At 34.6% G+C, this 25,341-nt stretch overlaps 2 protein-coding genes across 2 annotated transcripts; one reads left to right on the top strand and one right to left on the bottom strand.

Annotated features, from left to right (window-relative positions):
- Window positions 1-5,639: 5,639 nt before the first annotated feature.
- On the bottom strand, window positions 5,640-13,267 carry LOC147403951 (uncharacterized). Its single transcript, XM_086439754.1, has 8 exons — window positions 12,998-13,267; window positions 12,773-12,889; window positions 10,811-11,037; window positions 10,172-10,383; window positions 9,744-9,846; window positions 8,879-9,249; window positions 7,317-7,821; window positions 5,640-6,854 (listed from the first exon to the last, which is right to left on the bottom strand). Exons 1-8 carry the CDS (start codon window positions 13,164-13,166, stop codon window positions 5,706-5,708), a joined length of 2,853 nt encoding a protein of 950 aa, XP_086295880.1. The 5' UTR covers window positions 13,167-13,267; the 3' UTR covers window positions 5,640-5,705.
- Window positions 13,268-22,973: 9,706 nt separating this feature from the next.
- On the top strand, window positions 22,974-24,740 carry LOC147403950 (E3 ubiquitin-protein ligase ATL6-like). Its single transcript, XM_086439753.1, has one exon. The coding sequence runs from the start codon at window positions 23,185-23,187 to the stop codon at window positions 24,331-24,333; it is 1,149 nt and encodes a 382-aa protein (XP_086295879.1). The 5' UTR covers window positions 22,974-23,184; the 3' UTR covers window positions 24,334-24,740.
- Window positions 24,741-25,341: the final 601 nt, after the last annotated feature.

Below are 25,341 nucleotides of genomic sequence, written 5' to 3'. Positions count from 1 at the left end.
TTTTTGCAATTATAACTTGTAAATAATTTTTTTTATATAAAAACCTTTGCATATAAACAAAATAAAATACTATTATTACTCTAGACTTTTTATTTTGTCTTATCTGTTTATTAAGATTCGAAACTAATGGATAACGGTGATTTTTGGAGGTTTCAATTTCGTTACTTTTAAAATCAGAACCAAAAAAAATATGATGATTATGATTCTAAAAGCTTAAGAACCCATCCATTGACACTCCTCTATGCAGTGCAATTAAATCTACATTTTTTTAGCTAAGATGAAAAAATAAAAATTAAATGAAGTTATTGGGATGTAACTTGAATCATATAACTCGTCTCAAAGACGTTATTCATTCCAAAATACAATCTACCCAGTTCTTTGATCACAATTTGCCATCTTGTGAAGGAATGAAACTACAAAAATATATGGCACTGAAAAAAATATAATGATTCTGATTCTAAAATCTTAAGAACCGATCCATTGACACCCCTATATGCAATGCAATAAAATCTACATTTTTTAAGCTAAGATAAAGAATTAAATGAAATTAATGGGATGTGACTTGAATTATATAACTCGCCACAAAGACGTTATTCATTACAAAATACAATCTACCCAGTTCTTTGATCACAATTTGTCATCTTGCAAAGAAATAGATCTACAAAAATATATGAAAAATTATTCTAATTAACACATTTTTTAATATAAAATGTATCTCTCCCCTTGAATCAATTCCTCTAGCCAATGGGTGGGATCTCTCAATGCCGAACCACTTAAGCTAAAATCTAGGTCAACAATGATGATTCAATTAGTGAGTTATTTTTTATTGGTTCTCCCATCACTAGTAGTGATTATTGACCAACTAAGAGTATTAAGAAAAATCAAACTTTCAGTATCTGATCACAATGTAACTTTGAGTGGATGACCAATCAACAATGGTCAGGCCCACAGGCAGATGTTTGGGGGTACATATTCTAAGTACATCCATAAACAGGGTATCATTATTTCACATTCTACGATACCAAATAATTGTGAAAAGGATTTTATACACATTTTCCTTTTAAAATAAATAAATAAATAAAAGAGACGAAATTTGCATGGATGTCTACGGCCCATCCTTTTCCTTACATTTGCTGTTGATTTGACATCTTAATTTGTCTTTCTTGCTTGGACGAGCACCTCATAGCTTTATTCCCAGCCATACACGTGTAATAAATCATCCCACGTCCCCATCAACGGTCTGCTGCACTGTAGTACAGTGACGATCCTTGGAAACCGCGGCAGAGAAAAACAGCTTATCTGAAACAGCGGTTTATTTTTCTATTTGTTTGGTTGATTTAGACACTTAACCCCCTCCAGGTTTTGGTGAATATTTTATAGATCCCTTTATTTTTTATAACTTGGTACGTGCACCCCTTGACCTCGGTCTTATATTATAGATTAATATAAAATGATAGGCATACCCTCTACTTCAATTTTTAACAAAAAAATAAAACCTTGGTTTCTTTCCCCAAAACAAGTCATATATTTTAAATATCTTGGTAGAAAAGAAAAATTCCTACTCTTAAATCTTAATATTCAATTTATATTATAATTAAAAAAAAAAAAAATTATATCCTCTTCAACCTTAAGATTCTATCTTAACTAAAACTAATAAAAAAAAAGAGGATTTTTGAAGTAGAAGATTATGGAATTATTAAAAAAATCAAAAATTATTTACAAAAGATTAAGAAGTTCAAAATGATAAATTGAAAATGACGCTAAATATATTAATTTACGAATCCTAAAGGTTGAAGAACTTGAAGATGACTGGTTTAGAGATTGTTAAAGATAAGAGTATTTAGATTATTTTCATTAGTATATTAGAGAAGACCAAAGTCATGGGATGTGTGATCAGTTTGGAAGTAAGGGACTTATCCAAATATTCACACTACATCAACTTTTTGTTTTTTGTTTTTATAGGACCGAGTCAAATGGAATCTTGTGGGTGAAAGAAACCAAGACTGATAGAAAAAAGAACAATGATGCGTTATCGGGGAAATTGCATAATCTTTCATCTTTGAAAAGTCAACATATTCCTCAACCCAAATCATAGCTTACACGAAATTTTGGATTTTTGTATTTTATATTAAAATAAATATATTTTAATATGCTATATTAGTATGAATTTTTTTAATTTTTGGAAGTTTTCAGTTCTTCCAAGAAAAAAAATTCATTTATTATTTCAATTTCTACTAGGGTTCAACAACTCAATTATGAATTAAGATTCGTAATTCTAGTTTGCTTTTTTGAATATTGAAATCAGAAACACTAGAAACTGAAATTAATATATTACATTTGTTTGTAATTTTATATTGGAATCCAATTGATAAGACTAAGATCAGGTATACCTCTTATACACTGATAAGGATCTCAAATTTCTTTGAGATTTTTATTTTATCAGCCTTTTAGTAATATATAGATATATGGATATTTTATGAAAATTGGTATAAATTTGTAAAAACTATAAAATTGGATATGAACATTAATGATTACAAGAGTGGATTATTTAACCATTTTCACAAATAATCCTTTTATAAAAGCAAGCAAGTAGCGAAATTCGATGCTTTTTTTACTTGAAATTAAATTGGGTAATTATGAAATTATGCCAAAATACTACAAAAATAACATTTGAAATGCAAAAATTTTAATTAAACCACTAAGTTGTTTCATTCGGATGGGTGTTCACCAGTTACCCAAAAATATAATACATATATTAATAGACATTGTGGAGGCATAAAATCCACGGCCTTCAGGATGGCGACACACATCACAACAAAGAGCATGGCTTGGCAAAGAAAAGTTTTGACTTGATAATCTGCAACACTCGGATAAATTTTGAAGAATGGGGCTCAAAGTGAGGTCGAGTCCCGTGAGCAAAAAGAGTTTCAATCCCAAAATTCTCGGGATTTGAGCACCACAACCCCGGAAGGACTCTTAGATAGAGGATTTCCCACGAATCTTATCCCTAAAAAGAAGGAGATAAGGAGGGAAAACGTACAAAAAAATAACTCCTTCTTTATAAATAAGGGGAGAGCATCACATACAAAGGTACGAATTTCTTTATTTAAAAACTCTCTAGTTTTTTTGTGGTTTGACTTTAGCATCAGAGGCTCTGTGGAATTAGGAGAACTTAATTTAGAGAAGAGTAAACCAATTTGTTATGAGCTAGCAAATCTCGAGGTGATGACAAAAAACACCTCTACAAACACAATGGTCTGATCAAAAGTTACCTCTTGATTAAGATTAAAATAGGATTCTGTTATTTTATAAAAATGTAAAAAAAAAAAAAAATTGTTATTTACGAGAATGATATATTAATGTTTCCACAAATATTTTTTTTTATAATCACTTCTATAATTATTGTCCAAAAGTTCATATCCACTTGTAATTCCTTCCAAGTATATAATTGCGATACCCAATGTTGGGAGGTGACGAATCTTGCTCACCACTTGCCAACTTGATGCAACCCTCCTCCTTTGTCCGGACTTGGATAAAAAATTTAGTGTACAGGAAACAATACACAAGCGAATTCATACACTATTACTTAATGAAAAATTAAAACAATTATTTCATTACTAAAATGAAATCAAAACTTCTAGAAACCATGTGAAAATTCTCACGAAGAACCTACTAGAACATCTATCTCATAAGTAACAATAAAATAGAGTGCCAAGGAATAATATGTACTCTATTTTTTCTCTTTATTTGTGATTCATATATATGAGATTTTTTTTTATGACTAGGTTTCGGACCTGTAGGCTTAACCAGTAGGGGTGAGGCAACTAGCCCCTTAGAACACCATTTCTCACCCAAATCCCCCGGGTACATTCAATACCCCACAAACCACATATACCAAGTAAGCAGGGATAAATCCTTGTGAGTGGCCACGAGGGAGCTTGAACTCAAGATCTCTCTCTATTTGAATCCGCAAATTATGAATGTAGCAATGGATTATTAGCTAGGTTTAAGAAGGCTCACGTAATCTCAAGATCGAAAGGTTTAAAATAACATGGATGAAGGTATTACTGTGTGTGTGTGTGTGTGTGTGTGTGTGTGAAGGCACGTAGCTTGATAGAAGATATGTTGTAAGACATATACGAGTAGAACAACAAAACTCTTTATGATAAATAGATCCATTTTGCAAGTTTGTTATTATAGGCAGTTCCTCCCTTTATGTCATGTGGTATTGCTACCTAAGATACTTCATACATTTGGTTCTCTTTCATAGTATGTAAGAAACTCAAATCAACCCATAGTTAAATTCTAGCCAATGCATATGAGCATTTTTATTTTCATCATAGGTTAAAGACCTCTCAACAAAATTCAATAAAGACAAATTACAATCCGAGTTAAAAGAAATATTCAAGTTAAAGGTTTTAAAAGATTGAAAAGAAGATTCAAAACAACATAGAAGAGATAATGAAAGCAAATATATATATATATATATATATATCAACCTGGTTAATGTTATAAGATTTGACTTTGGACTGAGTGGAATAGAGAAATATGATCCGTTTAGCCAATCCCAGATCTTTAAGATGAGACTTTCTTATCATTGTATTATATCATTAATGAATATTCTTGAATTCAAATGATAGAAATGAAGCTTCTTCTTTTTTGGGTGTGCGTGAGAGAGAGAGAGAGAGAGTAGTCAAACTATCTTGGGTTGGTTAGAATCAGTTTTCAACGGGCCGATTCATAAAGCCCATAATGAAGAATAAAAATGGCTAGAAAACACTAATAAAAAAAGACAAGATTTAATGGATTGCTTTTCCAGAGCAATTTGGTTTGGAGGATGCTTCCCTCCAATGAAACAATAGGGCCGTTATGTTGAATAGAAGAGATATTCTCCCGAGAGGATAAAGATTTCAAAGACATACAAGAACATTAAATTACCATTGCACACTGGTTCAGAAAAATGTCTACTGTCTATAGGTCCTAAATGGACCTTACGTTAATAAATTAAAAAAGATAGTTCTCAAGTTCTCAGTAACACTAGAGAATTTGGGATGGAGGGACTTCAGATTGAAGCCACTGGACCTTAATCAAGAATACTTCATGGAATAGTCTGTCAAACATGGAAGGCTAGCTAGACGGATTACGGGTGCTGGACTTGATATGATACCATGTCCTTGGAAATGTTGAGATCATAGCCGAGTTTTTTGTGTCAATTATTTAGTCACCTTTTTGATAGATGAGTTTGACTTGATTCAAAATCGAACAAGTAGAACGTATAGAGTTACACCATCTTCGAAATAAAATATTAAAACTTTCGATTGAGTTGCCACTTTTTCGATGGTTTAGCTATTATATCTTAAACATTTAGTGCATAAACCAAGTTAATGTATAAATAGATTGTGCCTGAACTATGCAAATAGTATTCGAGTTCATGACCCAAAAATATATGACATATACTTTGTACTAATTCTGTATGAACTGCAAATAAAACAATGTTGCATTGCTTGCAATTGTATATGTGTGTTTCTATATGTATGAATCATATAATGGGACAGATCCAACCAAAGTTACCTCATTGATGGTCACCCATCATAACCAAATGATTTACAAAATTTGAAGTATGTTTGAAGAGCAGAGTATCCAAAAATGTGAAAGAACTTGTAAGAACATTGAGTCCTCAGAACATTGAATGTGTCGTTCGTCATCTAAATCCACCTGTTATAAACCAAAATGTAGACTCTCTTGACCACCTGACCAAGAGCGAAATACCCAATAAAAAGAACGACGAGAAAACCAAAATACGATAATGGTAGGTTAGTCATTCCCAAGACTTTCCCAAATGGTGTGAACGGGAATACGATACCAATGGCAGTTATCATGACAGTAGAACAAATCACGGGCCATGATGCCACCTCTTGAATGAATGGAATTTTTACTGTTCGTATCATATGGATAGTGAGGGTCTGCATAAGAAGGCCTTCAACGAACCAAGCAGAATGGAAGAACTCGATTTGTAATTTACTATTCGCCCCGTAGTAAAACCAAAGGAACATTAAGGCACAAATGTCACATATAGAGCACAGAGGCCCATTCCACAGCATGAACAATGGCAAGCCATTTGGGGTCCATCGGTGCGGTGACTTTGCATACTCTTCGTCCATCTTGTCCCATGGGATCGCAATCTGTCCCACATTATATAAGAAGTTCTGTGTAAGGAGCTGCCTCGGGGTCAGCGGCTCGAATCGAAGGAACAACGTTGCAATGAGAAACGAAATAACGGTGCCTACATTAGTGATCATATACAATTTTATATACTTCATCGTGTTCCCATACGTGAAACGGCCCCGCTCAACACCAGCAACAAGGACATTGAGATCTTTTTCAAGTAGGATAATGTCGGCGAGGTCCTTGGCTACTGACGCTCCGGAGTCAACCGATATCCCAACATCAGCAGCGTCTAATACGAGGGAATCATTTATTCCGTCTCCCAAGAACCCAACGACATGGTTTCCTGACGTCTGCAAGGACTGGACAACACGGAGCTTCTGAGTTGGTGTTAGACGGGCCAGCACCGTTACTCTCTTAACAGTTTCATGGAAGGTGGTGTGGTCGAGAAGCTCGAGGTCTGGTCCTGTTATAACATGGGTGGTTCTGATACCCACCTCTTTACATACCTTTATAGCTAGGGAGAGTGAGTCTCCGGTTAGTACCTTTGCCTTAACTCCCTTTTCAGCCAATCGCCAAAGCGCTTGCTTTGCTGAGTCCTTGGGTGGGTCGAAGAAAGATAGGATTCCTAAGAAAACCATGTTTGATTCAACGAACTCGTCATTTACTATGGCACCTCCACTACTATCCTGCAACATGACAGAAATAAGGATACTAACAAGAAAATTTTGTTGTGGTTTGTCTAGCCTGATGGTACTGGTCAATAAGGAGGTACAGTTAATCAAGTCACATGTCCCTCCGGTCGAGCTCGGATCTGAGCTCACTTGGGGATTGGAGGGGGCCAACGGCCCCATGCCCGGAAGGTGGGGGTTCAGGTGCTGAGCCCCCAGAAGAAATTTTCCCAAGGGTATTTTTGTACTTTCGCAAGTATAATGTAAAACTAAGTGAAAAGGTGTAATCTTCATAATGGAATCGGTGAAATCCATGGACGTACCTCAATCTTGAGGAAACCACGTAAAATCTCTGTGTTTTGTGTGTGATTGTATCTTGCTTTACTTTTCTATATTTGTTGTTCTTGGATAGAATTCTCTACAAATTTAAGAAACATGCAATAAATTTTTAGAAATACAAAGTTCAAAGGGGGACGATACCGTTCTTAACCTTCTTGTCGCTACCCCGATAACCCTGAAACCATCATTGCTGAGTTCTTCTCCCATATTTAGGATTCTCTGTTGGTCTTCTAGAGAAAATGGTAAGGTCACACCCTTATCAACATGCTCTATGAAACTACAAATCTTTACTACTTCTTCAAGTGCTCCTTTAGTGACCATGAACCTATTGGTGTTGAGGCGATGGTTATTTCTGTCATCTAAGTTCATATCTTTTTCTATAAAAACAGAAACTCTTCTCCGCATAAAATCAAAAGGAATCTCATTTAATTTTCTCCACTTGGTTGGCTCGAACCTGTATCCATTAGTATAGACATACACCAAAATTGCGTCGTCCACTGGATTCTTTAGTTCAGTCTTGAAGTATGAATTAAGGAATGCAAAGCGCAAGACTTGCTCTTTTGGTAGACCCCAGCTATCAAGATGATGAACCATTATTACATTATCCATAGTGAGTGTACCCGTCTTGTCGATACATAGGATATCCCTGGGACATACACAGAAGCAAATGGTTACATGTCCTTAATTTTCAAAATCAAATAGTATACGAAATAAGATGTATCCTATGTTGCATTGATGCAACAACAACAACCAAAAAAACTAGGATTCATGGACACTGCATTAAATTTAAAATTACTAAAAGAAGGAAAATTGTGTTTATATAGTAAACAAGATAAAAATGAATTAAAAGATGGTGGGATATCTTATAATGCATATCATATAGATATTATATTTGCTACAAAGACATTTTCAATCTGGGGAGCGGTTTACTAGTCCTATGTCTTTAGAACAAGTAGACCCAAGAAAGATTATGTGGAATGCAACAGTATTAATGGCAGGAAATACTCTGAAACAACCATATTCGTTACCTCAATTATATTGTATATAAGGAGAGATTGAGGATGAATTAAATAGGATAGTTAAAGTGGAAGTGATCTTCTCGAGCTCTTATGTGACCGACCAATCAAATTAAAAGGAAATACCAAATATGCATTTTATAGAGCCAAATGTTTGGCAATCAAGAAACAACATGGATTGAGTGTAGAAGAGATGAAGATGCTGAAATATATAAATGAAAGACCGAGAAATAAAAAATTAGAAATGAACTCAATCTTGAAAACGTCGTAGTAGCCCCCAATAGGTGATAAACTAAGGGAGAGTCAGTTGAGATGTGTGATGAAGGCCGATTAAAGCCCCAATTAGAAGGAATGTGCAAGTTAAAGATTGTAAAAGAGCAAGAAGAAGACCTCAAAAGAATTGTGGGTAAGAAATTGTTTTAGACATAATTGAATGGAGGAACACGTATAAGGATTCAATGAAGATAGTCATGATGAATATCTTTCCATTATGAAAGAAGAAAAATCATAGGTGTAGAACTAACGTTGAGGAGTTACATAATCTCATGCTTGGCCAACATAGGTACTTCACCATTGTAGAACAGTTCATGCAACATTAATGAGAAAAGGCTAAAGTATCATTAAAGAATACTTATACATAAATGCAAGAAAATTAACATCCACAAGAACATTCATGGATAGACTTACATGGCACCCATATTCTGTATGGCAGCTAAGCTTTTTACTATACATTTGTCTCTGGCCATGGCAAGGGCTCCTCTTGCAAGATTTGTGTTCACAATGAGGGGAAGCATCTGTGGAGTAAGTGCAACTGCAACCGAGATACCGAAGAGAATACCTTCGCTCAAGTTATGACATGCATAATAATTAGCGAGGACAAGGATGGGTACTATGACAAGCAAAACACATATAAGTGAGTAAGACACATGTTGAACGCCTTTCTGAAAAGCATCCGGTGGTTTCTGTTTCCCTATCATAGAAAATATGGTACTCGTGTATGTCTTGGATCCAGTAGACACAACTAAACCAGTCCCACTACCGGTTATCACACTTGTTCCCTGGAAAATGGAATCAAGACCCACATTGTTAATTTAATAAATGGTCAAAAATGAACACAAGGAAGGGTAAATATGATGTCATTCACTCCTATAGAGCATCTCCAACGCCTCTTCAAACTGTCAAATTTGAAGAGTATGTCCTCTCCAACGTTGAGCTAAAAGACAAAGTCATTTTGACTTTGAGCTTCACACTCTCCTAATATAGAGAGTAATTGTAGTTCTTCAAATATGTCACATAAAAACGAAAGGTTAAAGTACCGAGAGAGTTGTTACAAGTATGTTAGTTGCATGGAAGCATAACAAGAGCAAAAACAAAGAAGAAAACAATCACACAAAGAACACAGATTTATGTGGAGATAGCAATAGAGAGGGTTGGAGATGCTCTTAATATAGTATCTACAAAAGTATAGGTGAAACATGGAAGTGTGGTCCCTTTCATAAGGTAAAACTACTGTCCATAACAACAAATGGAATATTGTAAAGAGTTAACTCACCATGAAACAAATATTTCTCAACTCTAGCAATGGAGTGGTCTGATCTTCTTTGATATCTGATATTTTCTCCATTGTCCCAGACTCCCCTGTTAATGAAGACTGACTGTTCAAGAAACAGGATAATAGTCACGTATTCCATAATCTACATTAGAAGAAGAATTGGCATGAAAGAACTTAGTAGATGCATGTAACAAGGACTTGGGCTGATGATACTAAGTGTCAGACACACTACTCCCCACCCAAACCTAAACCACCGAGACATCAATACATTTCTTTCATATGTTGAGAAAGATTTTTCCTTTTATAGACTGTAACTGTGTAAAATATAATAAGAATGCACCCGGATAAGGTAACGGAAAATTATTAAAAAATGGACGTGTCCTTGTTTTATTGAGTAAAACAAACGTGTCTTTTGCCAGGCAGCATACCTTACAATGAGGTCTCTAGAAGTCAACAGCCTTACATCACCGGGGAAGAGATCCCCCGGACCGAAAATGACGATGTCACCTGGCACAATATCCTTCTGATCTATCTGAACTATTAATTCTGTCTGAACAACTCTACCTGCACATCTTTGAACTTTAACAGGACATTTCAAGAGTTCCGACAGCTTCATGGCTGCTTTGGAACTGCTGTGCTCCTGAAAGACACATGGGTAACAATACAAACCATGTAAGAAGGATGAAATGTAGCGTAAAATCTCAAAATCACCCTAACCCTATTGTGTATATATATTTCAAAATCTCAAAAGAGCGCAGAATAAGTGAGCCAAAATAGTGGGGCATGAATCCAATAAAAAGTTCATCAAGAAAATTTTGTTGGGTGATCAGTCGCACCATTGAACTCAGTGAATGGTGACGACTCCAAAATCTTAGTTCCCTTGGATTCCCAAAAAAAGATTCACAACGCTGCACATGTATTTTCTTTACAAACATGCGTCATCTGATATATAAATTGTTAAGTTTATGAAGAACCCATTAATACATAGTCCTCAAAGCCAATACATGCACACAAGCCTGGAAAAGCATTCAAAAAAGTTAAACAGCTTTGAAAACTTGAGTAATTACCTGGAAGAAGCGGAGAGCAACACTGATGAAAACCCATGTGAGCATAATGCATCCATTCGGATAGTCACTTGTTACGAATGAGAGAACCGACAAGACTATTAAAATGATATTGAAAGAATGAAAGAAAGCATTCCATAGAATCTGCCACCAACTTGGGAAATGATAGGAAAGAGGAACATTTGGGCCATTTTCCTTCAGTCTTCTATCAGCTTCCTTGAAGCTCAAACCTGCCAATGAGAGAAGTAAATGGCTTAAAAAAGGTAAGAGTTTGGACATTTGTGCTTGAATTTGGTTGTTTGTACAAGTAAACATATACCTATATGTCTTGAAATGGAACAAATGAGACTATAACAAACAATCAAAATAAGGATGTTTTTCTAGAAGCAGAACATTAATGATCAAAGATTAAGGCCACAATTTTCAAAGGAAACACAATAGCTTATTCTATGAACTGGTACCCCGGCCCAAATTTTTTAGGTATACGACAAGGGCAATCATATAATATTTTATTAAGGGTTTTCTATTTTGGGAGTTTCTTGTTTGGGAGATTTACATGTTTTGGTAACTTCCGGTTTATAAGTAGAGATCTCTAGGGCTGTAAAACTTAAGAGAAAATAGTGATTGTTCTTGATCTGATCCATGGACATAAGCACACTGCCAAACCATGTAAATCCTTGTGTTTTGTGTGATTCTGTTATCTTTGTTGTTTAGTATTTTCACACCATAAACAATATTATTGGTGGACCAATTTCTAGAGGTTTTGAGTGCAGATCTGATTTCAAAATTAGAATATATTTAACCCCCCCCCCCCCCCCCCTCTTTCTTTTTCTTTTAACTTCCCCAAGCACAATAATTAGAATATTTGAATAAGATTGATAAATTCATTACAAGGATAATAAAAAATAAGTGAAGGGAGAATTTTCTTAAAAGGGGTGATTTTGTAGAATTTATGGCATTGCTCAATAGTATTTGATTCTCTTAATTAATCAAAGATAATCTAAAAAAAAAAAAAAAAACCCAAGTCCATGTTTTAGCATTCATCTACCACACTTCAAAAATTAATTACTTACACTTTACAGGGGAAAAAATCATACGTGGACCAATTTGCACTTGTGCCCTACAAATAAATTTCTGATACGCTTTTTGACGTGATTGAATAATTTCAACCAACCAAATGGGTCCCAGGCCCAACAATCATAATAAAGCAGTCATTAACCAACTGATTGCAATACTTGAATATTATTTATTTATTTTTACTTCTAGTCCGAAATGCTCGATATTGTTAGAATATTTTTAGTTCCTCTTTGTAAAAGTTTTGGGGATTTATGTACTACAAAGCTTCTTAAATAGTTTTCTAATCTGTCATTTACATTTATTGGAGAAACCATCAACAATATTAAAGAGTTAAAGTTGATTTTTTTAATCTTTGTTTATCTGTTATGGGTTTCTCTTTTTCCGATGCTCAAAGACTAGCAACAACAACAAAACCTTATCCCAAAGATTTGGGGTCAGCTAAACGAATCATGTTCCTCCATTCCACTCTGTTCCAAAGCCAAATCTTTTATTATTGAGAGTGATTTCATCTCTACTTTCACCATCTCCAATCAAGTTCTTTTGGAGTCTTCCTCTTGTTTTCTTTTAGGACCTTCAATTTGAATAATTCTTCTAATTGGGTTTGTCATCGGCCTTCATTGGACATGCCTAAACCATGTCACCCCACTTTCTCTTACTCCTAAATTTTCCCGAACTCAAAATCTTCAAAAACAAATCCTAATGACCATCCAATGGACTAGAACATAGTTGAGACATTTTTTCAAACAGATTATTTTTCTCTAACAAATTAACATAAAAACATTTCAAAACAAGTGAAATTCCTTCATAGACACATTACCTCAGCCAATTTACAATAACCCACAATTCAAAAACTGATTTTGAACACAAAATCAAATGATACAAACACACCTCTTTCAGTAGATCGAACGTACTCAAAAACCAAATCTTTTTCGGATTGGGCCAAAGCATATAACCAAGTGTACACGTTTTCCTCCTCTTTGGATCGCATTCCGCCATCAATCTTCTCTGTACAATTGAAGTAATAAAAGCCAAAAAATAAACATTTCAAGCTCACCCCATCAAAGAAAGTTAACTATAAAAAGCAATAACAGAGAAGAAGACTCGGGGACTAACTTCCTGAAAGGAACCTCCCCAAATAATGAAAAATCGAAGATGTAAATCGGCTTCTGTGGGTATTGTTGGGGCCATGTTTCCTGATTAGATTTTCAATAACAGAGTTGGAAGATGCAGGGTTTTGATGATTACTTGTGCCAAAAAATGAGGGAATTCTTCTATTTTCCATACGAGAAGGGTGAAGACGAAAATATCAAGAACAAAGACAATGAAGAGGAGATGTTGAGGACAACATTGTGAGGAGTTAGAGAGAGAGAGAGAGAGAGAGGTTTATTCTTATTTGTTTCTATTGCTTTTCCCAACTACCAACCCTTCATGACGGTTAGGTGCTGAAGAAACCAACCGTTAGGATTTGAATTGTTGGAGAATGATTGATTCAAAGGTGCTGGGGTCATTAAACACCAATGACCCCACCAAACACAAACTGCCACCTAAGAAATTCTTTGGCTGGTCCAAATGGGTCCTTCCACCACCTCTTAATGGACTTACTGACCAAAAATCAAATTGATTGGAGATTTCTAGCGTTGAGTTGGGCTCAAAATCCAATATTCTTTGATATGGGCCTGCCCATGATTAGATTTGTGTGGATAGAATTTGTTTCTATTTATTAGTGTTCTCTATCATTTTCTATATTAATGAAGAAAATAATTCAAATTCTATTTTTCTTCGTGAAGGTCCAACAGATAGATTGAAGCATAACTTGGTGAGCTAAGAAATTCAATTCATAGCCATCTGTGTTAGTCATAATTAGTCCCAACTCAAGATATGCCTATTATGGATATACACTGTGTCTCAATATTCGCATCATCTCGCGAGATAAACAAGAAGTCTCGAATGATATTTTAAAAATCTCAGCCAAGTCAGTAAAACTCGACCAAGTCAACTGGGATTTTATAGATTTTAATTAAAATATTTTTTTTTTAATTAGAATTTAAATATATAAATAATAAATGATTTTATGAATAAACATCTTCTAATCTACCTTATTTTATTAAAAAAAATCATAATTATTTTAATTTAAATATATGTTCATCAATTATTGTAAGTCAAGTCAAATGGTATGTCCCATATGAGGCGAGTTAACTCATCCAATACAACTTGGTCTCATCCATAGACAAGATGAGACGTCAAACCAAATTTTGAAACCATGTTCTTAATCTCGTGTATTCTTTAACAAAAGTCGAAAAACAAAAAACAAGAGAAACACTAGGAATCAGATGATGTGTTTTGTAATAGAAATAGAAGGAAACCAATTTGTAAGTATGAGGTAAAATCCGAGCATTATTTGTTTCTAATGTGATTTCTAATGCTCAAAATTTGATGACTTTTTATTTTGATATTGATGTTTCTTTGGCAGGTATCACACTAATTAGCAAAGAAGTACAGAAGCACACTCATAACTCTCAAGGTGGTGTTAATAAAAAAAGACCACCACATGTAATGTATAGATGTAACTTGACACTATAATCATCCTTGCCATTAACTCATCCTACATCTAAGCGATTCATCTAGGGGTGGTAATCTTAACATGACCCGCGATCACAACTTGAAAACAACACGAAGTTAGTGGATTTGGGTTTAGATCATAATAAATAACGATAATTATTTAAATTAAAAGATATATAAAATATATAAATTGATTTATTAAATCAACTAAATCTCAACTCTCAATATCGACCAAGACGAGATATGGGTTTTAAAACCATGGGGAAAAATAGTAATACACAAATATCAAAAAACTAAGGAAAAACAAAATTTCTTAAAGTTTGTGCGAGTTAAAGATTTCTTAATCAAAAGATGATGAAATCAAACATAGGGACTTAGAGCACAAATTTAAAGAACTTAAAAAAAAAAAAAATTAAAAAATTGTTTTAACCGTTGGATTTTAAAATTTGGAAGTTTGGAGACCATCAATGTACAAAGCTTGGATAAAAATTATATATTTCTATTGAATTTAAAATAAATAAATAAACTTGATCTGACCCAAATTTATAGGACTTGAGAATTATGAATCTGATGACCAAGAAACAGTGGTCAACCTTCAAACCTACAGATTATTAGGAAGCATTGTAAGATGTATTGTTTATTTCCATTGACTTCAAAAATAAAAAATAAAAACCTTGATGTGACCCAAATTTATAGGACTTGAGAATTATGAATCTGATGACCATGGTCAATCTTCAAACCTACAGACTATTAGGAAGCATTGTAAGATATATTGTAATATATCAATCAGTTAAAATTTAGATTTTGATCTAATATTGGACTAATCCACCTAGAACTAGTTGAGATGGTAAGAACGATTAGGTTTGCCCTCCAGGTCACACCTTCAAATCTCAATATACCCTTCCACACGAAGTGATTATGTTTAATTATTGTACACTCGCAGCATGATTAGTATGTGCGGCCCGCCAAAAAAAAATCTAATATTCGACTAACCCTATGTTTAAAAGCTCATTAAATGGATTCAACACAACTCAACTTCATTGAATGTTTAGGTGACTTTCGTACTAAACTTGTCTGGACCAAATTGTCCAAGTCGACTCAAAAACTTAACCTGTTAACTTGACTTGAACCTACTAGTTTTCCCTAATTCACATGTCAACATAAAAATGTTTATTTCCATTATTGTAAGCGGATGGAAACATCTTCAAAAATTAGGTCAAAAGGGTTAAAAATAAATAAATATGGATGCCTGAGTCATCCAATGAGCTGGTTTTTGGTCCATATGTGAAGAAATTATTGACTTACGTGCTCCATAAGTTAGATAAATGGGAAAAATTACTTAAAGGACCCTTGTGGTAGGGTTTCTTTCTAAATAGTCCTTAAGTTTTGCAAAGTAGCTTGATAGGACATTTAGTTCACTTTTGATTGTCGTTGAACTTGACGCTTTTTTATTTAGTGCCGAGTTCGTCTCTTTTTAAATGAATTCGACATTGGTAAAACTCACCCATTTTCAATTTTTAAGTTTTTTCAACTAAAATATATGGAAAGATTGACTAAAAACTTGAGATAACGGCTTATTTAGATGATTTCAACCCAAAAAAGTCATTCTTGATAAATTTTCATCTAAAAATTGAGAGAAAAAAATTGAAAAAATCTTAATTTTTTACATACATCTTCAAAATATTTGAAAAAATTCATGAAAATGATTTCCTCTTCCTTCTTAAATCTTTTTGACATAATTAAATTTCCAAAACTCGATTGAGATGTCAAAAATCTAATTTTTGAATGAAAACAAGAGTTTAAATAGTTAGGATATTCAATCATGAGAAATGTGGGAGATGAGGTCCGGTGACTATTTAGAAAGAGAAAATACTACTGAATGGACTATTAAGAAACCACCAAAACTTATACACTATTAAGAAAAAAAAAAGTCCCTCTGCCAAGGTCATTTATGTAATTTTCCTAGATAAATTTGATATATCTCTTAAATTCAAAGAATTTTGGCCCTTTATAAGATTAATTTTAATAAAGTCAAAAGTGAAAAAAAAAAAAAAAGGAGTCATCGAAGCCATCCATAGCATGTGGAGACAATGGAGTGTGTTTAAATAAAAATAATTAATTAATTAAAAACTCATCAATATTTTATCAATTCAAGTGATACTTGGACTGAGTCAATGATATAAAGAAGAAAAAGTCTTTTTTTATTTTATTTTATAATACATGACCTCATATGATCAATTAAAATAATGCTTCCTTTGTACGGATTCTAACATACTACTTAAAATATATCTATTCAGTTTAAGACTGAGTTATATGGTATTGGAAAATTCAAGAACTGAACAATTCCATTAAGATTATAGTTACTTAAACCTATCATACTTATGAATTCAATTGATTTGGTTTAACTAATAAATAAAAAATTAATTGGTCGCAATCCATTCATCTTCGTGGTGCAGTACGTAGGAGGATCAATGCAAGGTTTGGCCAACCATAATTCAAGAGAACTTATAGTTTTGAATGTCAGTTTTTGATTTTAGATTGTTAGAATTATATTGTGAAAAATGATTTCCAAAATCTTATTTTTTACATTGGGGGTGTTTGGTTGTAGCTAGCTGTAAACACCCAAATTTGAGCAGGCCCTCGACGCAAAATGCCCCAAAAATCGTAAAAAAAATTGGAATGGGCTCCGAAGTCCAAACCTACAAAAATCCAATGAATTTTATCATCTTATTTTCAATAAACGGCCCAAGGCTTCTCACATGGCCCACAAACCAAATCCCTTACCACCCTTCTATACTCCTCAACTCAGTCCAACATAAGCCCAAACCCATTCTTATTCTACCTATTATCCAAGCCTATTCAACTCAACCCAAATCCATTCTTATTCAACCAACAACCTAAGCCCAACCAAACACTCTACCCAAGCCCAAATCATTCAACCCAAACCCAACTCAACCCAATCCAACATCACAACCAATCACCACAATCATCAAGATGTGACACATGTCATCATCCCATCTCACCTCCCTCATTTCCAACTTATCCCATCACCTTTTCTTTAAATATCATCTACCCACACCTCCCCCTTAACCTATTCTATCCATTCTCTCATATCAAACACTTACAATCTACACCTCCCCCTAACCTATTATCATCACTCCCTACTAACTAACCATCACCTTCCCCTAATCTACCCCCATCATTCCCTATAAAATCCATCTCTACAACCTAAACCTACACCCATCATCTCAAATCAAACACTCCTCGTTTCCCATCAACTCATCTCAACCCTTCATTTCCACCCACTTTGACACATGGTATCATCTCGATCACCTTCTCAAAATATCATCAACCACCATCTTAAATCCTCCATTCTCTTAAATCAAATATCATTTAATCACAACCACCATCTTAAACTCACCTCACCAAATACTCCACCCAAATGGGTTGGGTAGGATCCAAATCATTTAGGTCAAAACTCACTCATTTATCCTTCTTACACAAATACCCTTCAAACCCCATCAATTTACACATACCCCTATCTTAAACCCCACACCATTCTACTACTTCTCATCATTTCACCCAATTCTATCCCTCAAAATAACTCCCAAACTCTATAAATACCCCTCTATTTTCTCCTTACAACAACTGATGAAAAATCCAATATCCCACACTAATGAAAATTTGACAAAAAATCCTCTAAAAATATAACTCTCTTCTCACTACTCAACCCTCAACTCACCTTACTACTCTTAACCCTCAACTCTCCTTACTACTCTCAACCCTCAACTCTCAACTCTCAATTTTCTCTCAAGCAAACCAAGAAAAGAAAAAGAAGCTCATCAAGAAAAGTTAAAGGAAGTCAAGGAAGAAACAAGGTGGGTTTGAAAAAGGCACACCCCCCCCCCAACTTCCCTCTTCTACTCTCCCTTTCTTTACACATTTACACACACCACTATGGTCTAAATCACCAAAGGGCCCCTTCTTCATAAGGGTGTCCTCAATGATTTGAATCGATATCGAAAGCCCCTCACACTTGAGGGCACACATCGAATTGTTTTTTGATTTCATTTTCTATTTTTATTTTAAAAAGATCGAATCCGAGGTTACCACATTATGTGGATGGAGTAGGGTGCCTAACACCTTCCCTACTCCATAAATGGACCCCCTTACCTTGAATCAAGGTTGGACCATGCACCTTATCCTACGAGAGTCATCAAAAATGTCGAAATGACATGTTTTTTTTGTTTTTTTTTAAATACGACTTCGGGTGACCATTCACACCCATTTTCGAATTTGAATGGTGGCGACTCCAAAACACCTCAAAGTGGAGGGATGTTTCAAAGATGTTGAAAATCCCATGTCCACACTAGCTATAAGTCAATCCTCAAGATGAGAAGAGAGATGAGTGTGCCATAACACACGATCCGCCTACAAGTCAAGCTACGGATTGGCTCTTGTGATAATATTAGTTCTTATTTTGTTGTTAATATAGTTAGAATTGATTTATTGCAGCAAAAAAAAAACACTTTAGATCTTCTAATCTATATTCCTTATAAAGAGGGGTTAGGATTTAATCTCACTGCAAATCATTATTTTTAACTTTGTTGTTTTTTCCCTTTCAACTTTATTATATTTTCTTTTCTAACCCTCTTTCTAAGAATGTCTCTCCAACAATATTTTCATTCCTCTTCTAGTACTTTGCAAGAAGAGTCCAGCTCTCCCACGCTCGTTTATGGGAAAGAAACACACGAATAACCTATTTAGCCATCATATTTTAATAAGTATCTCGAGCTTTCTTGCCATGTCGCCTACTTTCCACGGAATTTATAACTAAATCTAAATAATAACTTGTTTTATCGCTCATGATTTGGTGAATTTTGAAATAAAACCCTACATTTCTAAAAAAATGACAGTCATCTATGAATAACAAAATGACCAAAATGCCTTCATCATCAATGGTGTTAGGGTTTGTGCTCTTTGTCCAAGACCCATTAATGGTGTTAAGCTTTGTTCTCTTTTCATCATTCCTCTAGAAATCACCATGTTTAAGTACTTTTACCATTGGTTCTATTTCTTTTTATTCTCCCAAAATTTTCAATTAATCCAAGAAACTATGAAGTGGGGAGTGGTACTATTTTTCCTTCGGTGTCTTTGATTTTAGAAGGTATTGATTCTAATGTAACGGAGAAATCTTCTTTAATGAAGAATAAAGAAGTATTAAAATCAAATGCGTCTGAGAAATATTTTCAACATATTTTATTATCCTTATTTTTTTCCCTAGGAACACTTGATTTTTTCCTAAGTCCATCTTTTTCAACACTTTTATTTGACAAAGTAATTTTGAATAAAACCTTTGTTTATTCTAATATTTTTATTTGAAAAACTAAAAAATATTCTTTTATTTATTAATGGATCTGACAAAGAGAAGAAAAACATCTTGTAAAATACCCAAGGTTGAAGAAAAAGGTTTTAGGACAACATATGAAGTGAAAACAAAGGGGTATGAACAAATTACCTTTTACAGCAAGTTATAAATTTTGTCACAAGTGAGTGAAGTGGTAAAAACCTCAAGACACTTGTTGAAATCCAACGACTAAAGGGGTCAGTCGTGTGCTTCTCTCCCATGAATGAGCATAGGAGAGTCGGACTTTTTCAATGATACCCTTCCAATTTTATTACCTATTCTCTTCAACCCCCTTTCCAAGATTGTCTTGCAAACCTTATTATCTTTCCTTTAATAGCTATTTTACAATAGTACCCCTCCAAATTTATTTCCTCTCATCTCCTCTTCTACCTTTTTAACCCCAAATAATGCCCATCCTCATAGGCACGAGCAACATAGGCAAACTCTAGTAAATAATACAAACCAAGAGGATCCTTCAAGGCATGTAACATGATAATTACAAACTTTAATGGAATAACTTTTCGAAATTCAGGACGTCATCGTTGATTTTTCGATGCACTTCATAAACATATTTAGAGATATTTACAAAAAAAAGTGTTCAACTTTTGACGAATTTATAATTTCGGCTCAATGTGGATTTTAATTATCAAAACATAAACAATCACAAATTCAGAGATTTTAAAATGACTATTTCACAGGTTTTAAAGGGATAATTCTCCTAGTTTAAATTCACTAATTGGAAATAGTCACTTTAAGCCTACGAAATAGTCACTTTAAAATCTCTAAATTTGTTATTATTCTAAGAATTTTATGTAATTGTATGATTTATTAATGAAGGAATCCCCAAAGAAAATAAAAAAAAATGATTTCATCTTGTTATAAAATTGAACTTTAGTTCTCCCTATACATCTCCTTAGTCAAAATTATTTTTTCAAAAACAAGAAAGTATAAATTCTTGATAAAAGGGGCTATTCAAGTCAGACGTCTTCGTGTGAGAGACCAAAGGAATAGCTGAAGAACGTAAGTACGCACTAAAAATAGAATAGTTGAATAAACTAATGAATTCTGACGGTTCAAACTATATACTTTAGTCAAAGTCGACGATTTTAACAAGAAAATATCTCTAATTTTCTTTAAAAAATATTTATTTATTTTGTAATTTCCATTCTAGTAGCACTCGGCCCGTTACCAATAACCTTGAACGAAGTTTCATTGAAAGTAGACCATCAATCGTACGGCTGAGTTGGAGATTACTGTGAAAGATTTTATAAGAAAAGAATTTTCTTCTTCACATCTTAGGCTGTCTCCACTACTCTCCATCCTTCGTTTGGGAAAAAACTTTGAAGAATTTTGAACAAACCCTCTCCATGGGACTACACGTGGGATTTCTAAGGAGGTATTTTAAATTTTGGCAGAAATGTAAGGTTTGAAATAAATTTAAAATGCCACATGTCTTATAACGAGGAGGGTTAGTTAAAAGCCGACTCGTAGTCTCTCTCTTCATTTCATTGGATTTGCTTAAAAAAATAAAAAGGTATGTCATATTTTAAACGGACGGCTAGGATGAGACAAGAAACGTATACAAAATAGAATTTAAGTTTTATGTATACTTGTGGTTTGTTTGTCCAAATTATTCCAGGCTTCTAGCTCCTTGGTTCTGTCTCCTCAATCAGTGTTTCTCGAAGAGAAGTGTGGGCCCTCCTTGTCTGTAGCTAATACCTGGTCCACCCTTCATGAGCCTACATATCAAAACCCATCAAGATCGGTGATCTCTATACTATTTCCATTTTAATATTCCGTTTTTTTTATTTTTTTAAATCTAAAGATAAGCATGTATCCTTGTAGATAGTGGATCAGGCCGTATCTAGACTTTGCCCAGTCCATAAACCATGATCTTGTCTAAGGACTAGTCCTAGGATGCGTGCAACGCCCACACATCACATGCACCAAGTAAGTGAGGTGCACCCTCGTAGATGACCATTGAGGAATTCGTGCTCATATTGGGTATTGATCTTGCAACCTGAGGATTTTAACATTCTTAGTCAATGACTAGATTGAAATTGGGGATTGTAAAATCTGATGGTCTTCTGCCTTCTTTCGTGTGATTGTACTTCAATAATCGAGTTATTTTACGAAATTTGTGAAATTAGGGGTGGCAATTCAAACACGTCCCATGAACACAAGTCAAAAATAGTATGAAGTTAACAGGTTTAGGTTGAGTCGAATCATGTTTGGGTCATAATTGTGTTGGCCCGTCCCATTTAATACGTTTAGTTATTGTGTCACTACTATTTCAAATTGACCCGCAGACAATCTGACCTATATATAACCTATTTAATATATATATATATAATTTTTTTTTTTTTTTGAGAAACTCTATTTATGTTTTATGATACTTAATTTATATTAATAGCACATACATGTTTGGACCATAATCATGTTTATGTTTGTGTTCAGATTAGAATCACATTCGTGCTTGAGTCGTTAATGTGTCATATTCACAGGTTATACATAACGACATGAACATGACATAAACCTAAATGTTTACTAATAGGTCAAGTTTGGTTTTAAGGTCTTGACATGATTATTAAACAGAATACCCTTATTCTATACTCATTGCCACCCATATCATTTATAGACTTTCATTTTGAATGATTGTTTGGCATGGCATCCTACTCATATTGCTTCAAAGATATCAACAATTCGACTTTTCAATCATAATCTTGCTTACATATTGATTACATGTCAAATAAATGTATTTTTGCATAAATGCCTATAAATCGATAATTAATAACTCTGTTTTTCTTGGAGACTAGTTGTTAAGTAAGATTTTTTTTCCGTTGCTCCCGTATAAACATTTCCACAAGAAAATCACAAAATTTTCATTAATGGGCCAGGTTTTATGAAAACAAAGCACCAATCAAACTGATTTTTATGTGTTATTTGTTCAAGACTCGGAAAAAACATGTATGATCAACTGATCAAGATTCTTCAACCTTAACGTATCAGCATACGTGTACAGATATTATTGGCCCATTTATTCTTCTTCGTTATTTTTGTTAGAATCACTAATCTTTTTGTTAACTAGCAGCAGCAGAACATCAGACATGAAATCAAGAAATTATCCAGTACTTCGCAAGTAAAGCTTTCTACTTATCCTCCACATCCACACAAGAAGAAGTGAGAACTCTCTAAAAAGTCAAAAACGCAGCTGCCTTGAAACACACGAGACACAAACCCTTATATATATTTGCTTCTCTGGTTCACTATGCTTCCACCATTAAAACCCTAAAAGGAGAAGCAAAGGCATGATCTATAATTCCAGAAGATCAAAATGCATCACAGCCGTCCAATCTCCCACATGTACGGCTATAATGGATTCACCTACCTCTACTTGCTCATACTGTTACGATCTCTCTCTTTTGCTTCTGCACAAACCCGAAACGATACGGCCGTACAGAATCCGTATGCAAACCCTAACTTCAAGCCTTCAATGGCTGTCACGATTGTCGTCCTCGTAGGCGCCTTCATCTTCATGGGTTTCTTCTCGATCTACATCCGCCACTGTACGGAACAAGGTCGTAATGGTGGTGGTAGCGTACGCCCTATAAACGTGGGACGACGGTCGAGACGAGTGGCTCGAGGTCTCGATCTAGAAGTGATCGAAACGTTTCCAACGTTTATCTACTCAGTTGTTAAAGGGCTCAAGATAGGTAAAGGAGCGCTAGAATGCGCCGTGTGCTTAAACGAGTTTGAAGATGACGAGACGCTTCGATTGATCCCCAAATGCGATCATGTCTTTCATCCTGAGTGTATCGATGTTTGGTTGGATTCTCACACCACTTGCCCTGTTTGCAGAGCTAATCTTAAGCCTGATGTGATCCAAGTGACGGATTCTGACAACATATCGGAAGACGAGAACGTTTCATCGGAAGTCAACCAGCTTCAGAATCAAGTCTCGATCCGTGTGATTGATGATCAGATCAGAGATTCAGTTCCAGATGTTATAGATCCTAATCAGATTCCGGTCCAGAATCGTCCAGCGAGAGCGACATCGATGAAACCATATCGATTTTTCGGAAAATTTCCGCGATCGCACTCGACGGGGCACTCGATCGTCCAACCGGGAGAGAACTGCGAGAGGTTTACTTTAAAGTTGCCGGAAGACGTGAGGAAGCAGATCGTGAACGGGAAGTTGAACCGTACGACGAGTTGTATCACTTTCCCAACTCGGCAGGGATCGATTTCCGGCGGAAGTATTCGTGAGGGGAGCAGTAGATGGAAGAGCTTTCGCTTTGGGAGGTCCGTACGGGCGGCAAACTCTGATCGCTGGATGTTCTCGATGGCTCCGCCCTTCTTCTGGCGGACGTCTTCCGTTAGATCACAGAAGATAGGTGAAGGCTCCGTTAAGTTGCCGTTTGAAAGTTCTGGCGCCAAATCTGACGTCGTGGAGCAGCCTTCGTCGGTTCGGCCTCCTGTTTGATAACTGTCAGCGTATCAATTTTTTTTTTTTTTTGGAGAACTTCTATGAACACGCCAACTTTTAATTATAACACACCAATACATGTAAACGACCGCTGAATCTCAAACGGATCGGTGTGTGCTAAAAGTGGGTGTGCCAATAGAAATTCTCTTTTCTCACTGTAAAGGGTAATTCTCTTTTTCGTTGTTTTTATTTTTTATTTTTTATTTTTTTTTATTTTTACGTTATTTTGGGGCACAGATGCTTTATTCAGTTGTTTGGAGAGTAATTTGAGATTAGAGTGAAAATCCACTTTGGCCTAAATAATTACCTTACTCAACTCGTTAGCCTTGTTACTAATTGGACTGATTCGGCAAACTATTCGCAAGGACTTCAACACATCCATTAATTTAGATAAATTATAAATGGATAGTGTTTGGCGGACAATCTTAGGGGATATGGTTGGGAAATAAAATTTATCTTATATGACTGAAAAGATTTGATTTGGACTGATTAAAATTTTTAATCCCATTAAAAGTGATTTACAAATTAATGATAAGATAGATAGGTTCTCATTTCTTTAATCAATTAGGTTGATATTTTATCCTCACAAAAATTAATTCAATCTGAAATTTTTAAGTCGTATAGGACAAATTTTATCTTCCAACGTTGTCCCCTTAAAGTTTGTTTGTCGAAAACTCTCCATTCTAAATTCAAGAAAGTTTCTCAAAAAATTAATAAATATTGAAAAATGTACAAAAGATTTTTTATTTTATTTAATGAAATTGCTTAGCAAAATCCATCTTTTTTCAACCTTCCTAAAAAATAGGATCACAACTTGGGCAGGTTGGCCGGGTTAGGGATCAACTTGTGCCCAACCCAATCTTGGGCATGAAATGCCCAACTCAAGTTGGATTGGTTGGTTATGTTTATTCCTCTTTAATATTAGATAATTCATTAATGATATGAATTTATATAAAGATAAATGATATATAAAAATGGTTGGAATCTGTAGATTCGTGAAGTTTA

Source organism: Akebia trifoliata, chromosome 4, assembly GCF_017979445.1.
Source record: "Akebia trifoliata isolate Shusen 1 chromosome 4, ASM1797944v1, whole genome shotgun sequence".
NCBI classification, from domain to species: domain Eukaryota; kingdom Viridiplantae; phylum Streptophyta; class Magnoliopsida; order Ranunculales; family Lardizabalaceae; genus Akebia; species Akebia trifoliata.
Note: the sequence above shows the minus strand (reverse complement) of the source record. Positions and strands in the feature narration are given on the sequence as shown.

Coding starts and splice junctions, on each gene's coding strand:
- LOC147403951 (XM_086439754.1), bottom strand. CDS start 13,166: ATGGAAAATAGAAGAATTCCCTCATTTTTTGGCACAAGTAATCATCAA. Junction 9,847..10,171: donor TCTAGAGACCTCATTGTAAG/GTATGCTGCCTG, acceptor TTTCTTGAACAG/TCAGTCTTCATTAACAGGGG. Junction 6,855..7,316: donor CGACAAGAAGGTTAAGAACG/GTATCGTCCCCC, acceptor GTCATGTTGCAG/GATAGTAGTGGAGGTGCCAT.
- LOC147403950 (XM_086439753.1), top strand. CDS start 23,185: ATGCATCACAGCCGTCCAATCTCCCACATGTACGGCTATAATGGATTC.